Consider the following 26,457-nt stretch of genomic DNA (forward strand, 5'->3'; position numbering starts at 1 on the left):
CGGAAAAATTGATGCGTAAAAACGCAATAGACAAATATGTTGAAATTTAGGAAAATTCCGAGTATATTAAGTTATTAGATTGTTTCAAGCTATAAAATCATGTTTTTCTTGAAATTATAATTGATTCAAATAATATTTTCTCTATCTTATGATTAAATTAATTCCCACGGCTGGTATTATTGATACATACTTGATTCGTGTAGTGCTATTGAGCAATTATTACTTGAAACCATACGCAGACTTTCAAATAGTCTTGATAAATTCTAAATCATATTATGCTTCGCATGTTAATAACGCTAAACGTATTATTAAACACGAATATGAACCGTTACCCGCCAGCAACGACGCTGTTGACCGATTTGCGTGAACACAGGCACTTTTCTATTTCATATGACCGTTTTATATAAAAATCTTTTATTTTCTTGCATATGTAAGCGCTTTTTCCGCATAACTCTGGTTCGTGAGATTCTTTTACTTTTATCGATTAAATAATTTTAAATTCTAATGACATGGTTCTCTTTCTAATATAAATTTCGTGCTTAGTCCTACCATAAATTGCGTGCAGTATTGCATTGTATAGTTAATTAATTTTGCAGTCTGGTATACAATTATGCTATTTTTTCCCGCTAAACATTATATTTTTATGGTTTGGGAACAGGAAAATGTCTTTATTGACATCGCTACTTTATTGGGTCTGGTTGAAGCTAATTTATCAGAGTTGTTTTCGTGTTAAATATCGGTACATAATCATAATTATAGAAATATAGTGGCCTTTGTTGCACTTTCTTTTGGAGAATTTCTCTTTGTTGACAGCCGTACGTTAGATAAAATTTTTGTAGATTATTGACTACAAATATTTCTGTGCAAACTTGGTGCTTATACATTATATTATACCTGTTGAAGATATTGCAAAATTGACGAATTGATTGTTATAGTAAAATATATTTAAATTATATGATATAATGCAGTCCAAACCATAAATTATGATGAAATAGGATAATTGTTTAATAACAGTTTCATTTTGATTCAATTCTGTTTCAATTTAAATTAAACATGGTCAACATCAAACAACTTAAATATGTTTTGCTCATCATCTCAGCATTACCAAAGAAAAATCAACAGGTGATTTAAACAATATTTACTTGTATCTTTGTTACTATGTCTATGTTTTTGTGGGAACGATAAGTTTCTTGACAGTTTGGGTAACTATTTGAAACATAAAAATAACAACATTAAAACAAAACAACAAGTTTGGGTAACATTAAAATAAAGTAGAATAGACTTTAAATCATTGACAAAAGATATTTTTTTAATTTAATATAGGTTCGATGGCACACACAAAAAGCATTTCATTTTCCCCAGTGAGAGGAGCCTCACTGTATAGCGTCCATCAATAATCTAATGTCATTGAGGCGCTCTATTTTCCTTAGAAACTGATTTTCACTCAAATATCCCAAATTATCCGGAAAATAGTCGAAGTGGGAATGCAGAAAATGTACTTTTGACTCAGTAGGAACTCAGTTTGAACTTAAAGCTTAAAATGATTTTAGCATTCTTTTGATGATTTGTTTGTAGTTAAGGTTTTTATGACTGGATAGAAATTTCTTCTTTTCCGCCTTCTTTTCAGGATTCGTCATGGTTGTTTAGAATTGTGGATCAATCATAAGACGAAAACGCCTTCCTTCATCTTTGCTTCTGAAAGTAATCTCTATCTTTGGGAAGTGATTTTACTTCAAATTACTTCATCAATCCCAAATTTATATGTAACGGTGGCAAGAGAACTTTATATAGAGGTACCAATGTTTCTTGGAGTTGTTCCAATGTTCTGTTCACCAACTCTTTTTAGCTCAGTGATTTGCTCGGTCTCTGCTATCCAATAGACACAAAAAGCATAGGATTTTAGTAAAGACAACTTGTTGTCCGAGTCCACCATAGTCTTCATATTTTAATTTGCGAAGAATCAAATCCAAGTTCTTGTAAGTTTCTTTAAAGTACGTAATGACCTAGACGAATGGAAGTATAATATTTGCCGTTGTGAAGCAGAAGTGCTTTAAGGCTTCTTTTTGATGAATCTATGAAAATATATCATTGGAGTTTTAGTGTAAATTGATATGGCTCGGTGAATGGAGGTAAAACGAAATGAAACAGTGGTGTTTACATTATGTGATCGTTATTTATTGAAGTAATATAAAAATCTGGAAAATACAAAATAGATAAAACGGATGGCAGCGGTGTTACCTGGTGACGAGGCTTGGGCAGTCGATGGTGGCAGGTCTAAACTGAACGGTGGTCAGATACTGAATGACGGAAAAGCCCTTCAATAACATCCCAGATAAACGTCTCGGGGTTGCCATTTATTCGTTATCGTGTTCTAGTTGTCGCTGCTGGCACCCCGCCCGTGTTCAACATCTGGGATTATATATGGGTACTTTGTTGACGGCTATTCCACGATGTAAAATTCGACATACCTCAACGTCGCTACAATTAAGGCTTAATTCGACAAGAAGACTGTTTTCTAATTGACTCAGTAATTTCTGCCGTTTTACTCTTTTCATCACAATAAAGGCTGAAAGTAATTCCACCTTTTCTATATTACATTGCGTAAATTTTGTTACTGTTCATAGCGTAACTGAAATTTTACCAATGTTTTGCTTTTTTTTTAATTTCATCGGATATACTTTACTTTTCTTTTGAATTTGGACTTATATGAATACTAAGGTTACGAATATATGAATACTACAGTTTGCAGATCGAATAATATAGACATCTGTTTGGCGTACTAAAGTCTCGTACACTCTTGTAGAGGCATGACTAAATTTCTTTTCTTCCTAATGATATTTAAAATGCAGTCAGATTTATCGAGCGAATTTGATTATATACATTTATTGTCCGTCAAATTTTTGTAGGAATGTTCATCGGGTCGGTCAGTTGGTCGAAATGGGTGGCTACCGCTGCGATTATTTGTCAGAACACTCACTACTATTTTGGGAAGGAATTTTCACGAGAACTGAAAACACTGGTTGAAGAAATACTGTTTATTTTAATATTAAATAATACATGTGGTCGACGGGAGAATTGACAGGATATTAGGTTAGGTAGAGGAAGTACTGGTACTGTTACAAGGGGATGGAGAAAAGAAAAAAGAACGAGACGTCGTCGTGATGGTCTTTTATAGTCTGGAACTGCATGGTACCAATCCACCGGCGTTGCCAACCTTTGTACTTGTTGGTGAAGTCGAGGTGGCTAGGTCGATCGCCACATATTTATAAGTATTCCTTTATTTTTATTCATTATATTATTAATGCATTTCAAGTAATGTTACTTCATTCATAAATGTCACATTGTAACAGCTATAATAAATTTCTATATAATATATGTCTAATTGTATAATTAAGTGAGTTAAATTGAAACTAAAATCTCTTAATTGACTGACCAATTAACAATAAGTTATGAAATAATAAATGCACGGCTGTTTTCCCATTCCATAGTGTTATTTTATAGAAACATATTTTACTCTCTTTTATTTGTAACTAATTTTTTTGAGTATATCAAACATGGTATCATAACTAATTTGATTCATTATGTAATTTTTTTTTACTCTTTGTGATTCCACAATCTGCCCTATAGGCAATAAGTATTTCTTATGTCTATATTATATCTACATGGCATGTAGAAAATCGCTTCATTAAGCGATCTCATGTATAAAATATTATCTTAATTAATTAGTCTTATTCTAAAATCTATATACGTCCAATTATCAGATCAGATAGTGATAAACGTTTTAGTCTATCCACTCTACTACCACGCAATTGGTATTGTAACATCAAATTCGTGCTGTATTCTAACAACTATAAAAAATTGTATTATTTTGAGTAATATAGTTTCAATAATTGAGTGTGCTAAATTCGAATTAAGCATTGCTAATGTAATTACTAATTAATAGGGATTACTAAACCATAAAATATTACAGTCTTTATTAGAAATTTTCATTCTATATTAATCAATGATTATTTAAAATTTTATAGTATAATATACAATATTTTAAGGGCCAACAACTTCGAATAATAACTTCCTTAAGTTTATCGCATAGAAAATTATTCAGTTTTAGACAAAAAAAATTAATCGAAATAAAACATTTAGACAGAAAAGAAAACAATCAATGCTCGATTGATCAATCAATGTATTAAAAAGATAAGGTTCTAAGTTCTTGTCGCCAAAACAAAAGGGATATTCTATTAATATCTCAAAATTTAGACCTTTAATATGCTTTTAAGAGGAATTTTTAAATTTTAAATTATTTTCTGAGGTATAGCGGTTATAGTGACATGTCATCTAACAATTGAAAAGACCCCGTCCTGAAACATAAATGGCGCTATTAGAATTAAATCCTTTTTTAGTTAGCCCTAATCTTCAAAAGATGCGAGTATACATTTGACAGCTGTCGGATCATTAGTTTGTGAATTATAGCATTTTGAGTGAAGCAACTTTTCTTATTGTGAAAAAATGGATAAAAATTAATTTCGCGTATTAATAAAATATTACTTTTTGAAGGGAAAAAATACAGTTGAAGCAAAAATTTGACTTGATGCCGAGTTTCTGGACACTGCCCCAGGAAAATCAACCATCAAGGATTAGTATGCTAAGTTTAGACGTGGTGAAATGGGCATCGAGGACGATGAACGCAGTGGAGGCCCAAAAGTGGTTGTTACCGACGAAAACATTAAAAAAATCCACAAAATGATTTTAAATGACCATAAATTGAAACTGAATGAAAAAACAGATACTCTAAAGATATCAATTGAACGTATACATCATATCATTCACGAATATTTGGGTATGAGAAAGCTGTGTGCATAGTGGGTGCCGCGCGAGCTCACTTTTTTTGACCAAAAACAACGACGAACTGATGATTCGGAGTAGTGTTTGAAGATGTTCAAGCGTAATAAACCCTAGTTTTTGCGTCGATATGTGACAACGAATGAAACATGGCTCCATCATTTCACTCCGAAGTCCAATCGATCGTCATCCGAGTGGACTGCACTCGATGAATCCGCTCCAAAGCGTGGGAAAACGCAACAGTCGGCTGGTAAGGTTATGGCGTCTGTATTTTGGGATGCGCATGGAATAATTTTCATTGACTACCTTGAAACATGAAGGACCATCAACAGCGACTATTACATAGCGTTATTGGACCGTTTGTAGGACGGAATCGCCGAAAAACGGCTGTATTTGAAGAACAGTAAAGTGCTGCCTAGCCAAGACAATGCACCGTGACAAAAATCTATGAATTTTGTCTTCTAATTGCTTTTTCATCCACCGTATTCTCTAGATCTGGCCCCCAGCGACTATTTCCTGTTCTTAGATCTCAAAAGAATGGTCGCTGGGAAGAAATTTTCGTCGAATGAAGAGGTGATTGACGAAACTGAGGCCTATTTTGTAGCAAAGGACGTTGAGTCGTACTATAAAAATGGTATCGAAAAGTTGGAGGGTCGCTATAAACAGGGTATCACCCTTGAAGGGAAAAAATGTTTTACTATGGTAGGCCGGGGACTTTTCAACTGACCTGTTAAACTATAGAACCTAAAATTGGAAACTTTAACAGTTTTTTCTTGAAACTACTTTCGAGACGTTTAATATGATCTCAAGTTCTATTGAATGGATTGACTTGAAATTTCATGTGAGCCTTTTGTATACATTGCTATATCTTATCAAAATAAAAAAGTTTAAAAAATTCAAATAAATTTTCTCCCATTTTTTCTATATTTCCGATTTTTTTTTCAAGTAATAATTGAAATTTTGATATAGTTTTACTTTATCGAGTAAACCCTCTCGGATACTAGTTTTACATTTACTAGAGGTAAAATTAATTATAACAAAGTATATTAAAATTTTCTAATGGGTTTCTAATAGAAGATAGAAAAATATATAAATTATTTTAATCTTAATTAACAATTTTTGGCGCTTTTTTTGACAAATGGTAAATATTACGCCTTTAAAAATACATTCTGTTAAATTATTTTCTCGTTGATAATGTTTATTGCTGTAAAACTACAACGCAGTAGTTAAGTGCTCGCTACTGCGTTGACTTAGGAATGTGGAAGTAATTTTTTTGAAATGTAATAAAATGTCTTCCTTATGTGATATATAAAACTGAGATTAAAAAAAACAGACAAGTGTATTTTTTCAATCAGAACCTCCGTTATTGTAATAATAAGTAACCGTTAATTGATAACCAATTATAATTTTGCTTTTTAAAGTTTAATAACCTCAAAAAAATGTGGAGGTTAACCTTAAAAGAGAATTGAACCACCCCATCGATAACTTGAAATTAATAGAAAAAACGAACCAGTTTTATATATATTAAAATAGATCGTTGACATTACAAAATAATTTAAAGCTGATAAAAAAATGAGCACTTGTTTTAAGATTTTTAGCGAATCATTCATGCAACTAACTGGCAATTAGTCATCATATTTTTTTTGTTATTTGCTGTCACTAAATCATTTCAAGGTATTAAATACAATGTTGCTAACGAATTATTATAACAAATATCATACAATTACAATTAAATCCAATTTAAATTATGTCGTGCAATCAGTGAAAATGAGTTTAGTGTTTCATTTACTGAAACTTTAATGGAATACGTTCTTTTGGGAATATGTTGCTGTTTTACAACATGTGGGACTGTCGTACGTGCGTGTAGTTTACGTCGAGACCATTAGATTCAGTGTAGTTTCCCTAAGGTGGAAGCAATTTATCGTACCTTTCGAGGTTTCCGTCGAAAAATTGTATTAACAAGAAAATTTATATTTATTTAAAATATATTTTTTTAAATATGCGTTTCAAGCTAATATAGAGCTTATTGCATATCCAGGTAGTGATATGATATCGTAAATAACATGATTCAGAGCCCCAAAAGTATATCGATATAATCTAAAGATGAAGAAGACAAGATGTTATTGCTTTAACAGTACTCATGTCATTCTAGGCGAATCTGTAAAATTACTATTAAAACATTGAATTCTGACTTTAGACATTTTATGATACATATCAATATCAAGTCGATATAAAAGTCGAAATAAAAGATGATGATATTTCATACCTAAAAAACCGAGTTTTCCTGAAATATTGGCTATTTATAAAGGTTCAATTAAATATTTAGAGACACACAATTATGATACAGTTTTTTAATCAATTTAAAGATTTCTGATAAACTATATTTTTTATTTTGTTTTGTGGTGCGTAAATAAACAAAGATGGCGTTTTACCGATGTGCGAACACGCGACGTATAAATGTCCACGCGCGAAACAGAGAAACTCCAAATTGATTCCGCAAACTTCCTACGACTGGTCTTGAGATGTATTTATGGTCATCGCAAAGGCCAGACTTACTGGAAATTCTAAACGTTTAAAATCGAATGGTAAATCCGTTGGAATCATCGGTATACGCGGGATCAAGACATCCTCTCTTTTGTATTTTCCCTTTATGATTGTTGTCTCAATAACGTTATTCATCATCTTTTTCACAGCCGGTCTTGTTCCATTGCACAGTCGAGGTTGATTAATGTTACGCAGAATGATGACAATTGATCCTACTTTTAACTTGAACTTGTGAGGTGGTAATCCAGGCAATTCCAGTGAATTTAAAAACTCCGTAGGATAGTTGACTACGTCGTCCTGATCCGTCGTCGACGATACAATGGATATCCATCATTTCTCCTTATGGTTTCAGCAATCAGGTCTCGTGGGTTTCGCTTGGAACACTTGCCGTCAACCATACAGGGTGAATTGTAGTTGAAAACTCCGCAAGGTCCATGTATCATGTGTTTGGTAACTACTGCATACAATTTTGGGTCAACTGTGGGGAAGTGGCCATGAAATTGTGTAGCGCCAAATGATGTCATCTGGAAACAGCTGATTTCTGAATGTTGACCAAAAAGTGCTTAGAATCATTTTCAATCCCAGAAACTAAAGACCGTAAAGAATCTGGTGGTGGGGCCAATTGTGGCAATTTTACTTTGCCTCCAGCACAACATAATCCAGTAGATTCACCACTGTACTTTAACGCCTTGCAATATTTACAAATTATTGTCATTTCCCCAATTGTTACCGATTTGTCGGCACATTAATCTATTGCCGCATCACAGTGGAATGCAGCTCGTTCCAGGATCACAGGAACACTGTGTCTGTAGAATCGTTCAATTTCATTATGTCGTGCTTGCTGTTGTTGTTTTTGATGTGCACGAATTCGTTGCATTCTAAGCCTATCTACCTCATCGTCAGGTCCTCTTCTCCTCGACTTCCACAAGTAATTCAAGACCAAAATTATCCAAATCTAACTAACAGAGTATATTAAAATAAAACCTCACTGTTTCGTTTATATTATATATCTTCTATAATTTTCGACAAGTGCGACAGTTTTTATATTTAGAAAACAAACTTTAATCGTTAAAATTTTTATTTTAATTAAATTTAAATTAATCAAAGTGAGAAAAGTTCTCGCGCACTTAGCAGTAAAGTGTCACTATCACTAACCTTTTAAACCTTCCCTGGACTTCACAAATAATTCAAGACCAAAATTACAAAATTATCCAAATCGGTCCAGCCGTTCTTGAGTTTTAGGGAGACTAAAGAACAGCGATTCATTTTTATATTTAAAGATGTTTCAAGATGTTGAAAAAGTGTGAAAATTGATCACTAAATCGCTGTCAAACCGACATCGTTCTTTCGATTCATCAGTAATTTGCCATAAATATGAGAAAACGTTGCAGAAAAAGAAGGGAAATATCTTGATTAATTTATGTCGGCCCCAAGTCATACTACATTGGTCTGAAGAAGTGGTAATCAAAAGGTGCTATATTGTTTTTTTTTTAATCTTCAGTTATATTCAATTTTACCAGCCCGTAATATACTATACTTTGCTGATTCCATATGCCGTGTGCCTATGAATATTGCACTTCGGTGTTATTGTGGATGGACCAATCCATAATTTTTGATACTTGAAATTGTCATAATAAATCATAACCAACTAAAATACGCCACAGACATGTCTCTTGCCTGGCAAGCAATGAAACCACGAAGAAATGGTTCGAAATGTTAATTTTCGGTCAATTTATGTAAGCAGTTTCCCTTCTATTCTTTCTCTTCGATCTATCACATCACATATAAATGCCTGGAAACGGTCGATTCGTTAATTATTAAATTGTCTGAAAGTTCTTTGAGAGTTTGAGCTGAGTTTTCCTTTAGCTAATAAGTCTTGAAATTAACTGTCCTCGAAGATGTTTGATCCTTCAGACAGTACTCCAGTTATCATTCATTCTTTCCAAGATGGTAGGCCCTTCCCAGTTAACTCAGTCTACAGTTGCAAACTTGTACTAGCCGAGGTTTCCCAAGGCTTCCTTCTGTGCGCCGACTGTGTTTGATATTTATATGGCCTATTTCCCAAATTGTAGACAAATTACATGAATCTACACATATTATCAACTATGCTTAAATGGTTAAAATTATGGGGTCTGATTCTGAATCTTAAGCTCTTCTATATCATATTTCAATTGTTCTCATCCCATGGCTCTACAGAGCGACGTACTGGGTGAGGTTCAAACTTCACTTTGATCAAAATATTGAACAGTCTGTTCAAATCCGGTATACTATTCTCAACCTCCTTTTTCCACTTCTTTACAGATAAAGCACTTCTTAGTATTTAGAACGTCGATATAAATGAATCTGGTAAGTACGTTTTGTTAAGGATATTAACCAATATAGTGATGTACAAAATTCTTGTAAGAACCTTACATCAAAAAAAAACTTAAAATTGAAATACTACAATCTATTCCTTCACATAGGAAATTCAAATGATTAAAGTTTGTTTTCTAAATATAAAAACTGTCGCATTTGTCGAAAATTATAAAAGATATATAATATAAATGAAACAGAAAAAAGAGTGAAGTTTTTTTTAATAAACTCTGTTAGTTGTTGTGTCACTATTTTTCATATATGATCCGATTAAGATTAAAACGCGAACTATCATTATCGGACAATAAACATGGCGTTTCAATGTTCTAATTAGTGTTGATGAATTATCGAACAAGTGAACAGATGTGTTTGTTTTATTTTTAGCGGCGCAGGCAGCCTCCAAATCGCTTTTAGATGCCATAGGAGAGATTTACGAAAGTCAGTGGACCGGCCATGACCACCTCTACGTTCAAACACAATCAGTGGATATGCTGTGGCAGGACTTCAGTCACAAACTTGCGGACCAAGTTCTACTGCCTCTAAATACCTATCAGTCACAATTCCCGGAAATGAGAGTAAGTTATTTCATTCCATATTCTATATTCGATAATATCCACAATTTTCATTAACTTTATAGATTTTTATGGAAGTAAAATTTTTCTTTCTAAAGTTTTCTAAAATAGTAATATCTCAGTTTAAGATTAATAATAATATTATAGCTTAATTACAATTTATATTGATCTTACATAATATTGCAGTGAATATTAATGTTTTTCTGCCTTAATTGTTATGTAAAAGAGTTAAAACAGGAATTATTTTGCGGTTTTGAAAGGTTCTGATGCAGGGTTTCATAACACTGAACGACAGGTTCTGTACTATATTCTATATCAAATCTGTCAAGAAAAGTGTCTAGGCGCGCCTTGGTCAATCTTAAAATTGATATGCAGAATTACAAGACATGTATCTTCTTCTGTATGAAAACTTGACGCAGTTGCAACAAGAACTTCTCAGCTTTACATCTTCCAGACAGTTACTACCAAGCATTTGGTTGGGTTTTTATTTGATTTTGCATTTTTTTGATTGACATGAAAGGTTTTGCTTTTTTTGGTTTGTTTGGTTTTGATAAATGACAACTTGATTTGGATAGATAATGGAATTGACCAAGTTCGACTGATATTTTGACGCCTCCCTAGTAGTATTTTATTTACAATGAAATAAACCAAGACTGAAGTCAGTTCAGTGATAACACGATAAGACACTGAATTCTATAAGCTACTATTGCTGATGTTTTTTAAAATAATAGGTTTAACATAACGTTCTAGAACAAAATAAGTTTTTTTTCAAAATATAACATAAAAGTAACATAAACCCTTATCTCTCATTCAAATTTGTCACCTCTTTCAAAGATTTTTTTATAGAAATCTGGTCCTGGCAGTTACAAATACAACAAAACAATAATTAGCCCAAAGCAATAATTGTTTCGCCAGTATTCGGTAATTTTTGTCAACTTTAAAAGAAAATTTTTTGAGTATATGAACATTGTAGCACTACATACATACAAGTCTTCTCTTTTTATTATTATAGTATACTCTTGAATATTCGGTATTTTTATAATATTATAATTAATTGAATAAAGATAATTTGTTTTGCATGTTTTTTAAATTTGAAATGAATAATCTTGTTTTGAATCTACGAATCTCAAAACCACAGGTATACACACATTTAAAAAGGTTGAAAATTGGTAGGTTATTTGCCTTGTTTTGACATCGACCTTCAACAGTTGCAAATAACGACAGCATAAACAAAATCAAGGAACTCAAATCTTAGATTTTTTTTCCATAATCCATTTTAATATGGTGCTTTATGGCATAAAAGAAAGTTCACGAAAGAAATTGATGATAATATCAGACTACGATGTTTGAGAGTTGTAATTAAAAACCCTAATTGGTTCCATTATTTTTTTACACATCATCATCAATTAAAATTAAATTTGTTCACATTAAAAAACAATGTATGATCTCGAACAACATATAGTCTTGATAGAGTCATTTTAATTTTGATTAATAGATATACGAAACGCTACTAATTATATCTATTGTAATAATAAATATGTTAGCATAACTAGGTAGAACTAAACAAGTTGAGTTTAATGAACCTGTAGTTCATTTAATCTAGCTTAACGAAACGAAATCTACTATTACTGATAAATTAATGATAACCGTAATAACATAATTTGTACGGTTAATGCATTTTCTCATGGAATTCGAAAAAATCTGATGCTAAATGAATTAAAGTGAAATTTTCGATCTTATCTGGTTCTCCAATCGAAATAAAATGGTAAATAACATTTGGCTTTCGTAATGCTATAATTTTTGTATATACCTTACACTTCTTAATAATGATGTTATGCAAACTCGACTTTCAGAGTTTGGCCTTTTACTAGGTTATTCGTTAAGTACGCACAGCACCACCTGTATATTATCTGTAGAATCTGTATTCTTCTTTTTATTGTTACATATCACACTGGCATTACTAATACATACAATCTGAACGATACTTTCCATGAATAATTTTATACCAATAAGATTGTGCTTTGCTTTTGCACTACACCAGTTCAAAAGGATTTTTGTCCATTCTACGCTGTTAACTAGCCGGACTGTCTCAACATTGATATGGTGAGGAAGTCTTTGTTAATGACTAGCCAATTATTTCAATGGTCTGTTTAATGATGCTCATTTCCACATCTACATGGGGATCCCTGTCTCTGAAGTATCACAGGGTGTTACAATACTTCTCGATAATTTGTGAATTGTAAAACCACTGAATTATGTCCAGATGCTTTTCTTACATACCAGATTACTTGGACATATGCATGAAGACTACGCATACATTTTAATTTAAAAATTTTTAACGATTTTCATTTAGATTACTTCCACACTGGTAAAAATAAATTCATATGTTATTATAACGTTTTGGACCAATTGGACGTAAAAATTCGTGAAAATAAAAATCGGTTACATAATATCACAGTGGTATTATTAATAAATACAATCTGAACGATACTTTCCACGAATAATTTTATACCAATAACATTGTGCTTTGCTTTTGCACTACACCAGTTCAAAAGGATTTTTGTCCATTCTACGCTGTTAACTAGCGGGACTGCCTCAACATTGATATGGTGAAGAAGTCTTTGTTAATGACTGGCCAATTATTTCAGTGGTTTGTTTAATGATGCTCATTTCCAAATCTGTATGACGATCACTATCCCTGAAGTACCACAGGGCGTTGACAGTACTTCTCGATAATTTATTGTGAAACCACTGAATTATGTCCAGATCTTCAGAAAAATCACTAAAATAATAGATTCCATACATTCGAGATTTGTTGAAATAAGCATGTTGAAATGTTTCCGGAAATGTTTCTGACCTTATTAAATAAACTAGTGCTTAGCCGGCTTGGTTGACGTAGTAGTAAAGGCGACAGAACGGTCCTTCTGCTATTGCGATAGTCGTAGATTTGAATCCTGCTGAGGCATGGTCATAAATTTATGGTTGTGTTTGTTTAACATTTATAGTGGTCCTTAAGCAAGAAGGCAAAATCCGTCAAGGAAAATGATCCCAGTCACGCCAATAACTGCGCTGGGTAGACTGGTCTTCTGGGATGATTTCTAAGTTGATCACTGGCCGGTCGGTAGTCGGTAGACTTAATGCCGATGACCGTGGTTCGGAGCCCACGTTAAACAGGTCCAGTTCAGATAAACCCTCGTTGGTAAAAAAAGTAAGGGAATCTAAAATATAACAAAAAAAGTACTACATACAGGTGGTCTTACAACTTGGGGTGACGTTAAAAGCTTTATAAAAAAAAACAGATTCTCGGCCATTCTGTTCGCACCCTCTGCAAATAGCGGTAAGCAAGTTTCTTTCATAGCTTCATCCGTATCTCGCAATTGCAAACTATTCTGTATATCTTCCACATCCTCTGCCTAGTTCAGCAACCCACAAACTGGCATATTATATATTTGAGTAATTAAATAACTATGACGATATCTCATTTAATTCAAATGACGCCGATAAATATCAGAACTAACAGTTTCATTCGATTTTAGCAGGTCGTAATACATTATACCTTCCTAAACCAACGAATTCGCACGGTTTTATTTATAACCATGAATATTACGCTTCAGTGTCGATGTGAATAACTGTTCCATACTAAGTATTGCAATCGCTACGTTGAAACGGTTCGAAATGGTATTTTCAGCGAATTCGTGTGATAGCAATTGTTCCTCCTTCTTTTCCTCCTTTTCTTTGAGAGTTCGGGCTGGTTTTTCGTCCAATAGATCTTGCGATTCATTGTCTTCGAAATATTTTAGTCCTCAAAACCACTTTTAAATATTCGAAACCAAAACCAACAATTGGTATATGATCTAACAGCATTACCACCGTCATTGTATACAAAAAAGTGTTAAAACCATCGAGTTTAACGGTTGTATAACAGCTTATACTTTGCATTTTCACAACTCAATATCTCTGATCAAGAATGCAAGAACCTAATATTTCTAATGGAATCAGAAATTCTGTTTGGTGAGCTGTAGAAATTTTGTGAAACTGCTACAGCCTTTCATAATAAACAAGTTAAAGGTAACCAAATGAATTGTTCATTCCTTCTTTTTAATTTGTCTGATTTTCCTTTATTTTTAGGAATTCTTCTCTGTTTTTCTTAACTTTTTCAATGTTGTTCAAACTCAACCCTAAAAGCATTTATTACAATTATTTACAATTTTATTTGTAGTAGCTTTTATTATCTCCATATCGGTTTTATCTGTCATTTTGCATTTTTATCCCATCTGACTGAGATATATAATTTATATGATATTGATGAATTAATATCAAAACTTCATTGAAGATGATGTGGCTTTCAACAAAAAAAGTGCGCAGAATAACCGCGATTGTTAAACGGGTATTTGATGAAAAAAATAATACTCTGCAATATTCATGGACGTCTCACTAGCTTTTGACCAAGTATGACATTTGGGACTTATCTGCAAGATCGGCAAATTGCTACCGAAGAACTATTGTTCTGAACTTTTAAGATAGGCATTCTCAACACTTAAATCTTCCCCAGGATAATGTCTTAAGGACCACTCGTGTGTTTGGTCTATCTGATGACATCACAACAACAAAAGAAACAATACTCGGGACCTGTACGATGACACAATTATCACAGCGAGAGATATATCTCTGTCTAAAGCTGTAGAAAAGGTATAAGTGGTACTCAACATGATGTACAAATGGACCAGAGACTAATTTTGCGTTGCGACGAAATGACGAAAACCTAATTATATCACTTGACAGGTGCCCAATTCTTCAAGCTGAATCAGCTAAATACCCCGGCAATTTAGACAAAAAGCAGAGCAGATCATACTCAAAATCAAACTGTACTGGTTAGTTGGAAGATACTCTCAATTTGATCTACAATCAAAGAGATTGGTTTATTAATCAATCATAAAGATAATTTGAACCTATGGGGTTGCACTAAAATATCAAACCAACTAGTAATCCAACGCTGCCAAAATAAGGTTCTATGATTTATTACTACGTTTGTCGTTACGTAACCAACGAAGAGCACTGCAGCTAATGGACAACACACAGAAAATAAGAAGACTGAAGCGAACCAAACCACACGAATTTGTATAAAGTATTTTAGGGTAAATGATGTGGCTCGGTGAATGGAGGTAAAATGAAATAAAACAGTGGTGTTTACATAATGTGACCGTTATTTATTGGCAATATAAAAAAAATGTGAAAATACAAATAATAAAACGGATGGCAGCGAAGTTACCTGAAGACGAGACTTGGGCAGTCGATGGTGGCACGTCTTAACCAAACGAGGGTTGAGCACTGAATGACCGAAATACCCTTCAATAATATCCCAGATAAACGTCTCGGGGTTGCCGCCAGCTATTCGTTGTTGGGTTCCAGTTGGCACCCCGCCCGTGTTCAACATCTGGGATTATATTTCTGGGTATTTTGTAGACCGTTATTCCACGATGTAAAATTCGACATGCTCAAGATCGCTACAATACTCCCCTGCCAGAATTTTACATAAAATTATTTCAAGCAAAAAATACAAAAATGTATGAAAAAAATATTAAATACAAAAAAAATATATATACCAAACAAAATGTGCTGTGTAAAATGGGCTTTGAAAAATATGATAGTTCGAAACGGTTGTGGTTGGTACGGCTGTTGATATCTTCCGGTCCTACAGATACCGTTGCATCATCGTCGCTTTGGCACTTGAATGTGGTTCATCGACGACGTTGAAAACAAGCTATTCTTCAGACAGGGCTCCCGTAATCGACGCTGTGGGAGGATCGACTGTTCGACGACGTGGTAGCTTATTTTCTTCGACGACGAGACGTTAGCAATTCTGGTACTTCGGCGAAGACATAACGAGTCTACGGTGACTGCAATCGGTACCTAGCTTCTGGAGCTGCTCTGTGACTAATCCGTAGTCACATACGTTAGGTTAATTCAGAAAAAACAAATAACGACGGTATCCGACCGAAGCTGCCCAAAGCCTTTTAAATCAAAATATCTGCCATTATGACGGAGACGGCGAGCGAGGGAAGACATTATGATTTAAACATAGCGCCGAAAGAAATGTTTAGCCGAGACGCTGATGATTAAGCAGTGATGAAAAATATTCAAAAGATTGTGAAATAAAAATTTTGACAAAAAAAAAATTTAAAAATGAATTGGAAATAATGAAATTAATCGGAATAAAATGAAAATGAATCTTGAAGGTAAAATTGAAAACGGATCGAATTAAAAATATTTAAAATTTTGAAACAAAAAAAATATAACGGCCACGTAAAATACATACCAAACACCATGTTCCACGTACCCTCCATTCACGAGTCCAAACCCAATTTTCCGAAAGATCACGTCGGGGTCACCACTTTAGGGTAATATGATGTGGCTCGGTGAATGGAGGTAAATCGAAATGAAACCGTGGTGTTTACATAATGTGACCGTTATTTATTGGCAATATAAAAAAAATGTGAAAATACAAATAATAAAACGGATGGCAGCGGAGTTACCTGAAGACGAGGCTTGGGCAGTCGATGGTGGCACGTCTTAACCAAACGAGGGTTGAGCACTGAATGACCGAAATACCCTTCAATAATATCCCAGATAAACGTCTCGGGGTTGCCGCCAGCTATTCGGTGTCGGGTTCCAATTGGCACCCCGCCCGTGTTCAACATCTGGGATTATATTTCTGGGTATTTTGTAGACCGTTATTCCACGATGTAAAATTCGACATGCTCAAGATCGCTACAGTATAGTAACTTATGTGTAATACTTAAATTTAGCTTAGTTAATATTGTGTTATATCATTAAGGACGGACTTTGTTTTAGAAGATCGAATTTTTCATTTCTTGTTTGGCAAATTTTGTGTCTCTTAGGTTCGTATCTTCCAATTTGGATCACAAAAATGGATATCATTAACTTATCACCTTTTGATTATGAAGAAGCATCTTCTAATAAGTAACTACGGCGCTATTAGAAAACCCGATATGATGACTCTACCCACACTATTCTTAAATATTCTAAGTGGGTCTAAAAATCAACGGTTAATGAATGCCAATTTCGACTGATTAATTCTAAACGACACTTTTTATCGAGCTTTTCTGAATCTTCTGATTGTAACTATACGAAAATCGAAACCATTACCTCGCGAATTGGAGAATTGCGTCGGTGCCTTCAAGGCTGATGATTGATGTCAGAGGTGGAAATACGTTTTGTTATAAACTGTTTAGTATTCAGAAAATATGCAATCAACTTTAATTGTTTATAACATATATTTTTATTGGTCTGACTGTGGTAATATTTGTGGCGATTAAAATGAAAAATTATCTATTTTTAACTTGTGAGTTGACCGAGTTATCTAATATTTGCGGATTATTCAATTGCTTTCCGGGAATATTTTTGAAATAACACAATATTTTATAAAATAATTGTAATTATGTTTTAAAATAAAAAGCAACGAAAAAACAAAGGTACTACTAAATAGATATTAGGCCTATAAATTAATTTTTAAAGGATTTACAACAGATGGTGTTACTATGTATTATAAATGTATTGAATGTGCGGTATTAATTAAAGCCAAGAGAGATTGAATGGCGTTTGGTCATGTGTGAAATGTTGCTTCAACGGCTAAATCTATATTGTTACTGGCGATGAAAAGTGGAACCATTACGATAATCCAAAGCAAAAAAATATCATGAGAACCATCTGATCATTCATCAACGTTAACGACACATAACAACCGAATGACTCCAAGCTAATGCTCTGCATTTGGTGGGATCAGCTTGGCATGGTATAGTATGAGCTGCTAAAGCCTGATGAAAACCATCCATGGATTGCTATCAACGACAATTGGTGCGTTTTAGCCGAGCACTGCGCGAAATACGACCAAAGACACAACAATGTTATTCTTCAGCATCACAAAGTTCAACCACGTATTACAAAACTGGTGAAAACATACTTGGAAACATAAAATGGGAAGCGCTATCCCTCCCGCACCATTCTCCAGAACTTAATCCTTCTGATTACTACTTATTCCGACATATGAATCGCAACTTGTCTGAGCAACTCTGATTCAACTATGTTCAAATGTTCAACTATGTTGTGTGTTCAAATATGATGAAAACAAAGGCTGTAGATGGCGCATATGTAGGTGGCTTGAGTATGTGATACCTGGGTCCCTTACGAACAGTCTGGCGTAGTTTTCGTCAGGAGTGCATGTTTCGTGCGCATGCTATGATCATGAGTGAACGTCAAGTGCCGACCGCCGTAGCGCAACGTTTTGTAGTGTGGGAAGGCGTTAAAAAGACAGAAATTTTTCTGCGTTTGCGAAATTATTTCGGTAGGGAGTGCCTGAGTAAAGATGCCGTGTTTAAATGGGCCAAAGCATTCAAGAATGGCGGCGAGATCGTCGAGAATGACCCGCATGATCGTCGACCACGAACTAGCATCACAACATTCGTCGCGTAGAACAACTCATTTTGGAGTACCGTAGGATGAATGTTCGAGACATTTCAGCTGAACTCGGTATTGATAGTGGAGAGTCTATCATCCACGAACACCTTCAATATCGCAAAATAAGGGCGCGATGGGTTCCTAAACTGTTGAACTTTGAGCAAAACTTTACGCGGTTGAAAGTTTGTCGCCGCTTGCTGACGCGATACTAGACGCAGGAGGCGGTTTTTTAACGCGAATCGTCACTACAGACGAGGCATGGATACATTATTACACTCCCGAAAGAAAGATGTCGTCTAAAGAGTGGAGGCAGAAGGAGGAAAGAGCGCCAGTCAAAGTGAAGACAACCAGGTCCGCGGGTAAAGTTAATTAATTCTGCATACTACTCCAACCTTCTGAAAACACACGTGAAACCCGCTTATTTCTCGAAACGGGAGAGTATTCCAGCACGAAGTGTGATTCTTTTCCAGGATAACGCGCGCCCTCATATAGCGCGTCTCATGCTCGATACAATATCGGAATTAGGATGGGAAGTACTGGAACACCCCCCCTAGAATCCGGATTTATCATCCTGCGACTACCACATGTTTGGACCACCTCTCTCTCTCTCTCTTTTCTAGCTTTATCTGGTGTTTTTTTTTTAGAAAAAAAACTACTATTTTATATTTTTATCTCATTGCTACCTTTTTGTTAAATAGTCTTAGTAGACCGACCGAAACTCAATTGTTTTATTTTGTTTTTGAGTCAGTTTGTTAACAGTACAAACTGGCTCAGATGTCATACTCAATTTAGGCGATTGAAATCTGAAATTGAAGAATATATACAATTATAATAATGTCTTGTTATTCTTCATATTCATGGTCAGTATTAATTAACCATCCCTTCAGTTATTAAACCTCCGTTAATATTTAGGGGAAGACTCTTGATTTATAATATTATATATATATATATATATATATATATATATATATATATATATATATATATATATATTATAACCATAAATTATTATAAGCATATATTAAATAATAAATCGAACAAGGTGATAAATAAAGACTAATATTAGTTGTCCTAATTTTACAGAAAAAAATCGACAAAAGGGGCAGAAAACTAGTTGATTATGACGGACAAAGGCACAACTTCCAAGCTTTGCAGACCAACATGAAGAAACGCGACGACGCCAAGATCGCCAAAGGTCGAGAACAGCTCGAGGAAGCGAAGAGGACCTACGAGATGCTGAACTCCGAATTGCACGATGAACTGCCCGCCCTCTACGATTCAAGAGTATTGTTTTTGGTCACAAATCTACAGTCGTTATTCAATGCCGAACACACCTTCCATTCGGAGTCAGCAAAGGTAATAATATTTAAACTTTTATATATACATTCATAAAACTTTACAAGCAACTATTCATTTATACCATAAAGTGATTTTGTAGTTATTACATATTTTTATACATTATTTATTAATATATTGTTATTGGTCATTGCTAGCAAACCTACAATTTGTTACCAACTTAAAACTGGGTATTACTATAACTAACTAACTATATTCTACTTGACTCTTGCTCAAAAGTTGCTCAGACACTTTGATATTAACATGTCTCTTTGCGGTTCTCTTGATTTCTTGAGTTCCCTGGTCATTCTCAAAGTATCTCAGTGCATCTCTGAGCAATTTGTATTTAATTTTTATTACGTTTCGCGACCAACATCTCTTCGAATAGATTCCATAGGCTTATATCGGATTTAGAATTTTCTTATACAACTGCAAATTATTATGTAGAGAATATTGAGTCTTCCTTCCAATTAACCAATACATTTTTACATATTCCAAATCCAGTTATCTTTTTAGTGTGCTAATTCCAGCCAAGTTTTGCATCGAAATTCATCCCAAAGCGTTGTTGCTATATGAGATGATTATGTGTATGTGTATATATCATTATATATGATATATATATATATATATATATATATATATATATGTGTGTGTGTGTATATAATTAACTGTAGTTTTTAGATGTACTATAATGTTTAAATAATTTATATTTGATAACATTTTTGTTGAATTATTTTATTTAGATTAGCATTTTGTTGTATGTCAAAGCCAAATTGAACTAAGACTCAGAATTAATGCGGCAATATTGCGACGTTTTGACGTCACAAATTTCGATGACGCATATACAAATAAACTTTGAATAAACTATATGTACATACATATGCACTATATGTACTATTCATTGCTCTTGTTGTGTGTGTAATTTGATTACAAGTAAATTCAATATACATCGATTTGTTTTGATTAACTTTTATTTTCTATGTGTTGGTCCAGCTATTTATACTACTACACGTCTATTGTAATTTTCTCATTCTTCGCTGTAGTTTCAAACAGCAAGTATCACCATTCAAGTCATCACCAGCAAGTATCAGTAAATGTAGCCATAGTGATACTTCCCATTTGTGACCAGAATTGGCAACAATACACTTACCTGTGGTACACCTGTTTTAGCTTCTTTTATTGTAGAAGTAGGCTTCATCTTGCTGTCACTACACTCACTACACAACACACAGGATCAGATGGTTTGAGTCTGTGTCTTGCTCTGGTGGTATCCAAAAGTTGCAATACCTCAATATTTTCATGAAAATGGAGTCTTTCCTCATGCTCCCTTGCAATTATCTTGATTTCTTGACTTGCTGTGGGTATCTGAAGGTCTCGATGTAGGTAGTCAGTCCTATAGTATTTGTGTGCGCCCACACTACTTCTCAGGACTTTGTTCTGAAAAATTTGTATTTTGTTTATGCTACTCTTTGCAGAACATCCCCATAATTGAACTCTGTATATCCATATAGGTTTCAGTATTTGATTATATTATAGCAATTTATTATGTACTGATAATTGTGATTTTTTCAATTAGCCAATACATTTTCCTATATTTCAATTCCAGTTCATTTCTTTTCTTTTTTATATGTTCCTTCCAGCGAAGTTTTATATCAAGAATCGTTCGGAGATATTTAACGTTGTTGCTATATGGAATGATAGTATTATTTAATGTTATTGCTGTTTGTATGGTCTGATTGTAGGTGAACTGCACATGCACAGATTTACTTTCGTTAATTTTTATTTTCCATACTTGTGTTCAATTATTTATATAGTCACTTGCCTGTTGTAATTTTCGTGTGCTATAATCTCCGACAGCTATAATTGCAGTATCATCAGCAAATGTAGCCATCGTAATATTCTCCATTTGTGGTATATCACAAGTGTAGAGTAAATAAAGCATTAGCCCCAGTACACTTCCTTGTGATACAGATGCTTTAGCTTCTTTTATTGTAGAGTAAGCTTCTTGTTTAACTCTAAACATTCTGGCTGTAATGTACGATTTTAGTAGTTTGGTGTGTTGTTTTGATAACGTTTTCTGCAGTTTATGAACAAGGCCTTCATGCCAAACCTTATCGAAGGCTTGTGCTACATCTAAGAATCTGACTGAGTATACTTTTTTACTTTCGTAGGCTTTTTCAATAACATCTGTTATTCTGTAGACCTGGTCAATCGTTGAATGCTTGTTAATAAAGCCAAACTGGTGTGTTGATATTAGGTTTTTTCTCTCTATGATCGGTTTTATTCTTTTCAACAGGAGTTTTTAAAAAACCTTAGATGAGCCTACATATATGAAATATTTTGTATGTTTGAATAATTACATAACTTTACAATTCATAGAGAAGCATTTATTGATTATTAAGAAACAATATTTCTATCATTTTGTTAATGCAAAATGTATGTGAATTTTGTGTAGTTTTAGTCAATGTGTCATTTCTTAGTCCATTTGGTAATATTATACACTGGTAGTACTAATAACTAATATTACAACACTAATATTACTAGATTTAGGAAAAATATTATTGGTATTCAACATTCCAGAAACACTGCTCTGTGATACTTTAACAGATATCTTAAATATTTTTCTGATATTGAAGTATTTTTGACGGTATTTCACTCTAATATATCGCTTATTATTTTCAACGAATCATTTTGTTGATTTGATGATGAAGAAAGCAACTGTGGATCTTGCTTTGAAACATGTTGTGCATTTACTTTTCTTTTGTATAAATAAAGTTCGCAGTTAATGATAAATGCGTGTTTAATATATATAAAATATATTTTTACTGTTGCGTTACATGCTGACATTTTATATTTTATGATTATTTTATGACTTAGGCAGTTTATGAATATATAATAATTTATTATGAAGCAATTCTATTTAAGAATGTGTACTGTTTTCTTCAAAAATATATTCATATAAATTTAACATTATACTAATTCACATATATTTATATAATCACCAATAATTCACATCAATACGGACTTTTTAAAACATCTTCGAGTTTCGATTACGATCTTTCTTGCACATTTTTGTCGTACGTGATACATTTTCGATTTTAGATCACTCTATTTGTACAATTATCTAATGATTTAGCTAATGTTAAAATTAAATAAACAAAAGTTTTAGATTTATAGATGGTTTTAGATATTTAGAAAAAAATACAGTGACTACAGATCTCCTTGTAGATTGCTAGTCATATACAATTTAGTAATAATGACACACCTTTTAAGTTTATCATTTTGTCCAGTTTATTATTGAGTATATTCTTAAAAGGAAACATATCTTAACCAAATGGCATAACAATAGAACAAACTATAATTGGATAGTATAATATTTGAATTTTATAACATATACTCCGGTAGCTTATGCAAAATAATATTCGGAGATGGCCAAAAATGACATAAACGTCGAAGAATACAAGAATATGATTGCCACTGATATCTTCAGTTATTATTACGTTAGCACATCACTAAATCAAGGCCCGATTACAAATTACACAAAACGTGTTTAAGTATTTGTGTCATTAAGTTATATGTCAAACCATTATTTATGAAAACTGCATAGCAAATGTACTTTGAAAACTGGAGATTATAATATTAGATAAAATAATTGCATGTTACCCAGTGGTTTGTTATAAGCATTTAGTGGGACAAAACTATCTGGTTGACTTGATTTTCTAATTTAACCAGGTCTGCTGCGTTTGGAAATTGAGATGCGATGAACTTTTAATTGCATTTCTCATTTGATGATGCGTGTTTTTTTTGCATCGGTCGCCTTCAGCGGCGACATTCTAGTCCTCGGACGCTTTGTGTAATTATTTAAAAGGAACTATCGTTTTCTTTTTTAGTCCGTATTTTATTGTGATACCTGGTTGGCCTTTTGCTTAAATAAGGTTTTGTTAAGATTGCTTTTAAACGGGTAATAAAATGCAAACAGAAAAAAAAACATTGATGATAGAATAAATTATTAGGAACCAGTTTTTTGCCAGTGGGTTGGATCCGGTACGACGTAATGCATCACATTTCGGCATTTATAATGATTATGATTCGTTTTATATGCTAATGTATTCGTTAAATAATTATATTCATTATGAACTAATAGAACCATTAAATTTTAGCAATGTCAATGATTTATAGTTAATCTTAAATGTTTAACAACAAAAAGAGTAAGAAATTGACTTTTAGAAAATGGAAAACAGCACATGAGTGATCTGTGAATTAATATTAAGATGTTTTATTTTATTAGGTGCTGGTATGTATTTTGATCAGCTATATATTGAAATAGTATCAAATTAATTAAAATGATAGTCTTATAGTATCATTGAGTTATTTAGCGAATATCATAGAGAGAAAAAACCTAATACCTACACACCAGTTTGGGTTTATTACGAAACACTCACCAATTGACCAGGTCCACAGAATAACAGATGTTATTGAAAAAGCCTACGAAAGTAAAAAAGTATGCTCAGCTATATTCTTAGATGTGGTACAAGTCTTCGATAAGGTTTGACATGAAGGCCTTGTTCATAAACGACAGAAAATGTTACCAAAACAACACGCCGAACTATTAAAATCATACATCACCACCAGAATTTTTAGAGTCAAACAAGAAGAAGCTTACTCTACAATAAAAGAAGCTAAACCAGGTGTACCACAAGAATGCACTGGGACTAATGCTTTATCTACTCTACACTTGTGATATACCACAAATGGAAAATATTACGATGGCTACATTTGCTGATCATACTGCGATTATAGCTGTCGGAGACAATAGTGAAGAAGTCTCACGAAGAAAGACGAGAAAATTACAACAGGCAAGTGACAATATAAATAATTGGACACAAGCTTGGAAAACACACGGTTATACACAAGCTTTGAAACTGGAGTTGAAATATAGGAAAATGTACTGGCTAATTGGAAGAAAATCACAATTATCAGTACATAATAAATTGCTATTATATAAGCAAATACTGAAACCTATATGAACATACGGAGATCAATTATGGAGATGTTCTGCAAAGAGTAACATAAACAAAATACAAATTTTTCAGAACAAAGACTTGAGAGGTATTGTGGGAGTACCCAAATACTATAGGACTGATTACCTATATCGAGACCTTTAGATACCTACAGTCAGGAAATCAAGAGAATTGCAAGGGGGCATGAGGAAAGACTCCATTCTCATGAAATATTGAAATATTGCAACTTTTGGATACCACCAGCACCATCATCAGTATCAAACCATCTCATATTGTGTAGTGTTGTGTAGTGAGGTGAATATATTAAAAAATACAGCAGTGACATGTATAAACATTATTTCACCTGAGACTGAGATAGGGCCGATGGATCCTCCTAGTTATATACCTAGATTTAAGTTATCATAAAGATAAATTGTAGGTTGGATTGGAAAACTACTAGTAACAATGTATTAGTTAAATAATAATAAAATTTAGCGTATATTCACACTAAGCTAATTATCACACTCAAAATTGCAATTTTGGTTTTCGTTACTTTTAGAAATATATAATAAAAAAAGCTCATAGTTTTGACTTAATTACTGGAAGAATCTTAAAAGAGCTCTCGAAAGAGTGCATCAAATTAATAACGTTAATATTTAACGCCATGCTAAGACTTAATTACTTTCCTAGCACTTGGAAAGTGGCTCAAATCACTATGATTCTTAAACAATGGAAAAAATCAGAATATGCCTCCTCGTATCGGCTTACAAGTCTGTTACCTGTGATCTCCAAAGTTTTTGAAAAACTTTACATTAAGAGACCAAAATAATCACAGATTAGAGAAATATTACCCCAGACCATCAATTTGGCTTCCGTAATAAACACAGCACAAGAGAACAGATACACAGATTAGTCAACCAAATTAACAACAAACTTAAATGATAAAAAATATTGCTCCGCTGTATTTCTCGATCCTTCGACAAGGTGTGGCACCCTGGACTGTAGGTGAAATTTAAAAAGCTTTTGCCCCGTTGGCACTTTCAAATACTGAACTCATACCTCACAGACAGAAAATTTATTATGAAACAGGATGACGAATATACTGATCTACATTCAATATATTCAGGTATTCCGCAGGGCAGTATCCTTGGTCCATTGTTATATATATTTCAACTACCGATTTCAAGAAACACTACTGTTGCAACATATGCTGACGATAGAGCGGTTTTATCATCAAACGAGGATCCAATATCAGCCAAACTCCAACTTCATCTAAACAAAGTCGCATTGTGGTTGAAAATATGGCATATCAAAGCAAATGAGACAAAAACCATGCGACATTC

General features: G+C 33.4%; 1 protein-coding gene across 1 annotated transcript in view; it reads left to right on the top strand.

Moving 5' to 3' along the window:
* The window catches only part of Amph (Amphiphysin), a 146,775-nt gene that overhangs the window by 114,085 nt on the left and 6,233 nt on the right, over positions 1-26,457 (top strand). The window contains exons 3-4 of the mRNA XM_076411014.1: positions 10,117-10,307; positions 19,863-20,135. Of these exons, the coding sequence (XP_076267129.1) occupies positions 10,117-10,307; positions 19,863-20,135 (464 nt within the window). The remainder of the gene's footprint in view (positions 1-10,116; positions 10,308-19,862; positions 20,136-26,457) is intronic.

This window comes from Rhynchophorus ferrugineus, unplaced genomic scaffold, assembly GCF_030347505.1.
Source record: "Rhynchophorus ferrugineus isolate W39M unplaced genomic scaffold, kcgeb_rfMv2 rfM1, whole genome shotgun sequence".
NCBI classification, from domain to species: domain Eukaryota; kingdom Metazoa; phylum Arthropoda; class Insecta; order Coleoptera; family Curculionidae; genus Rhynchophorus; species Rhynchophorus ferrugineus.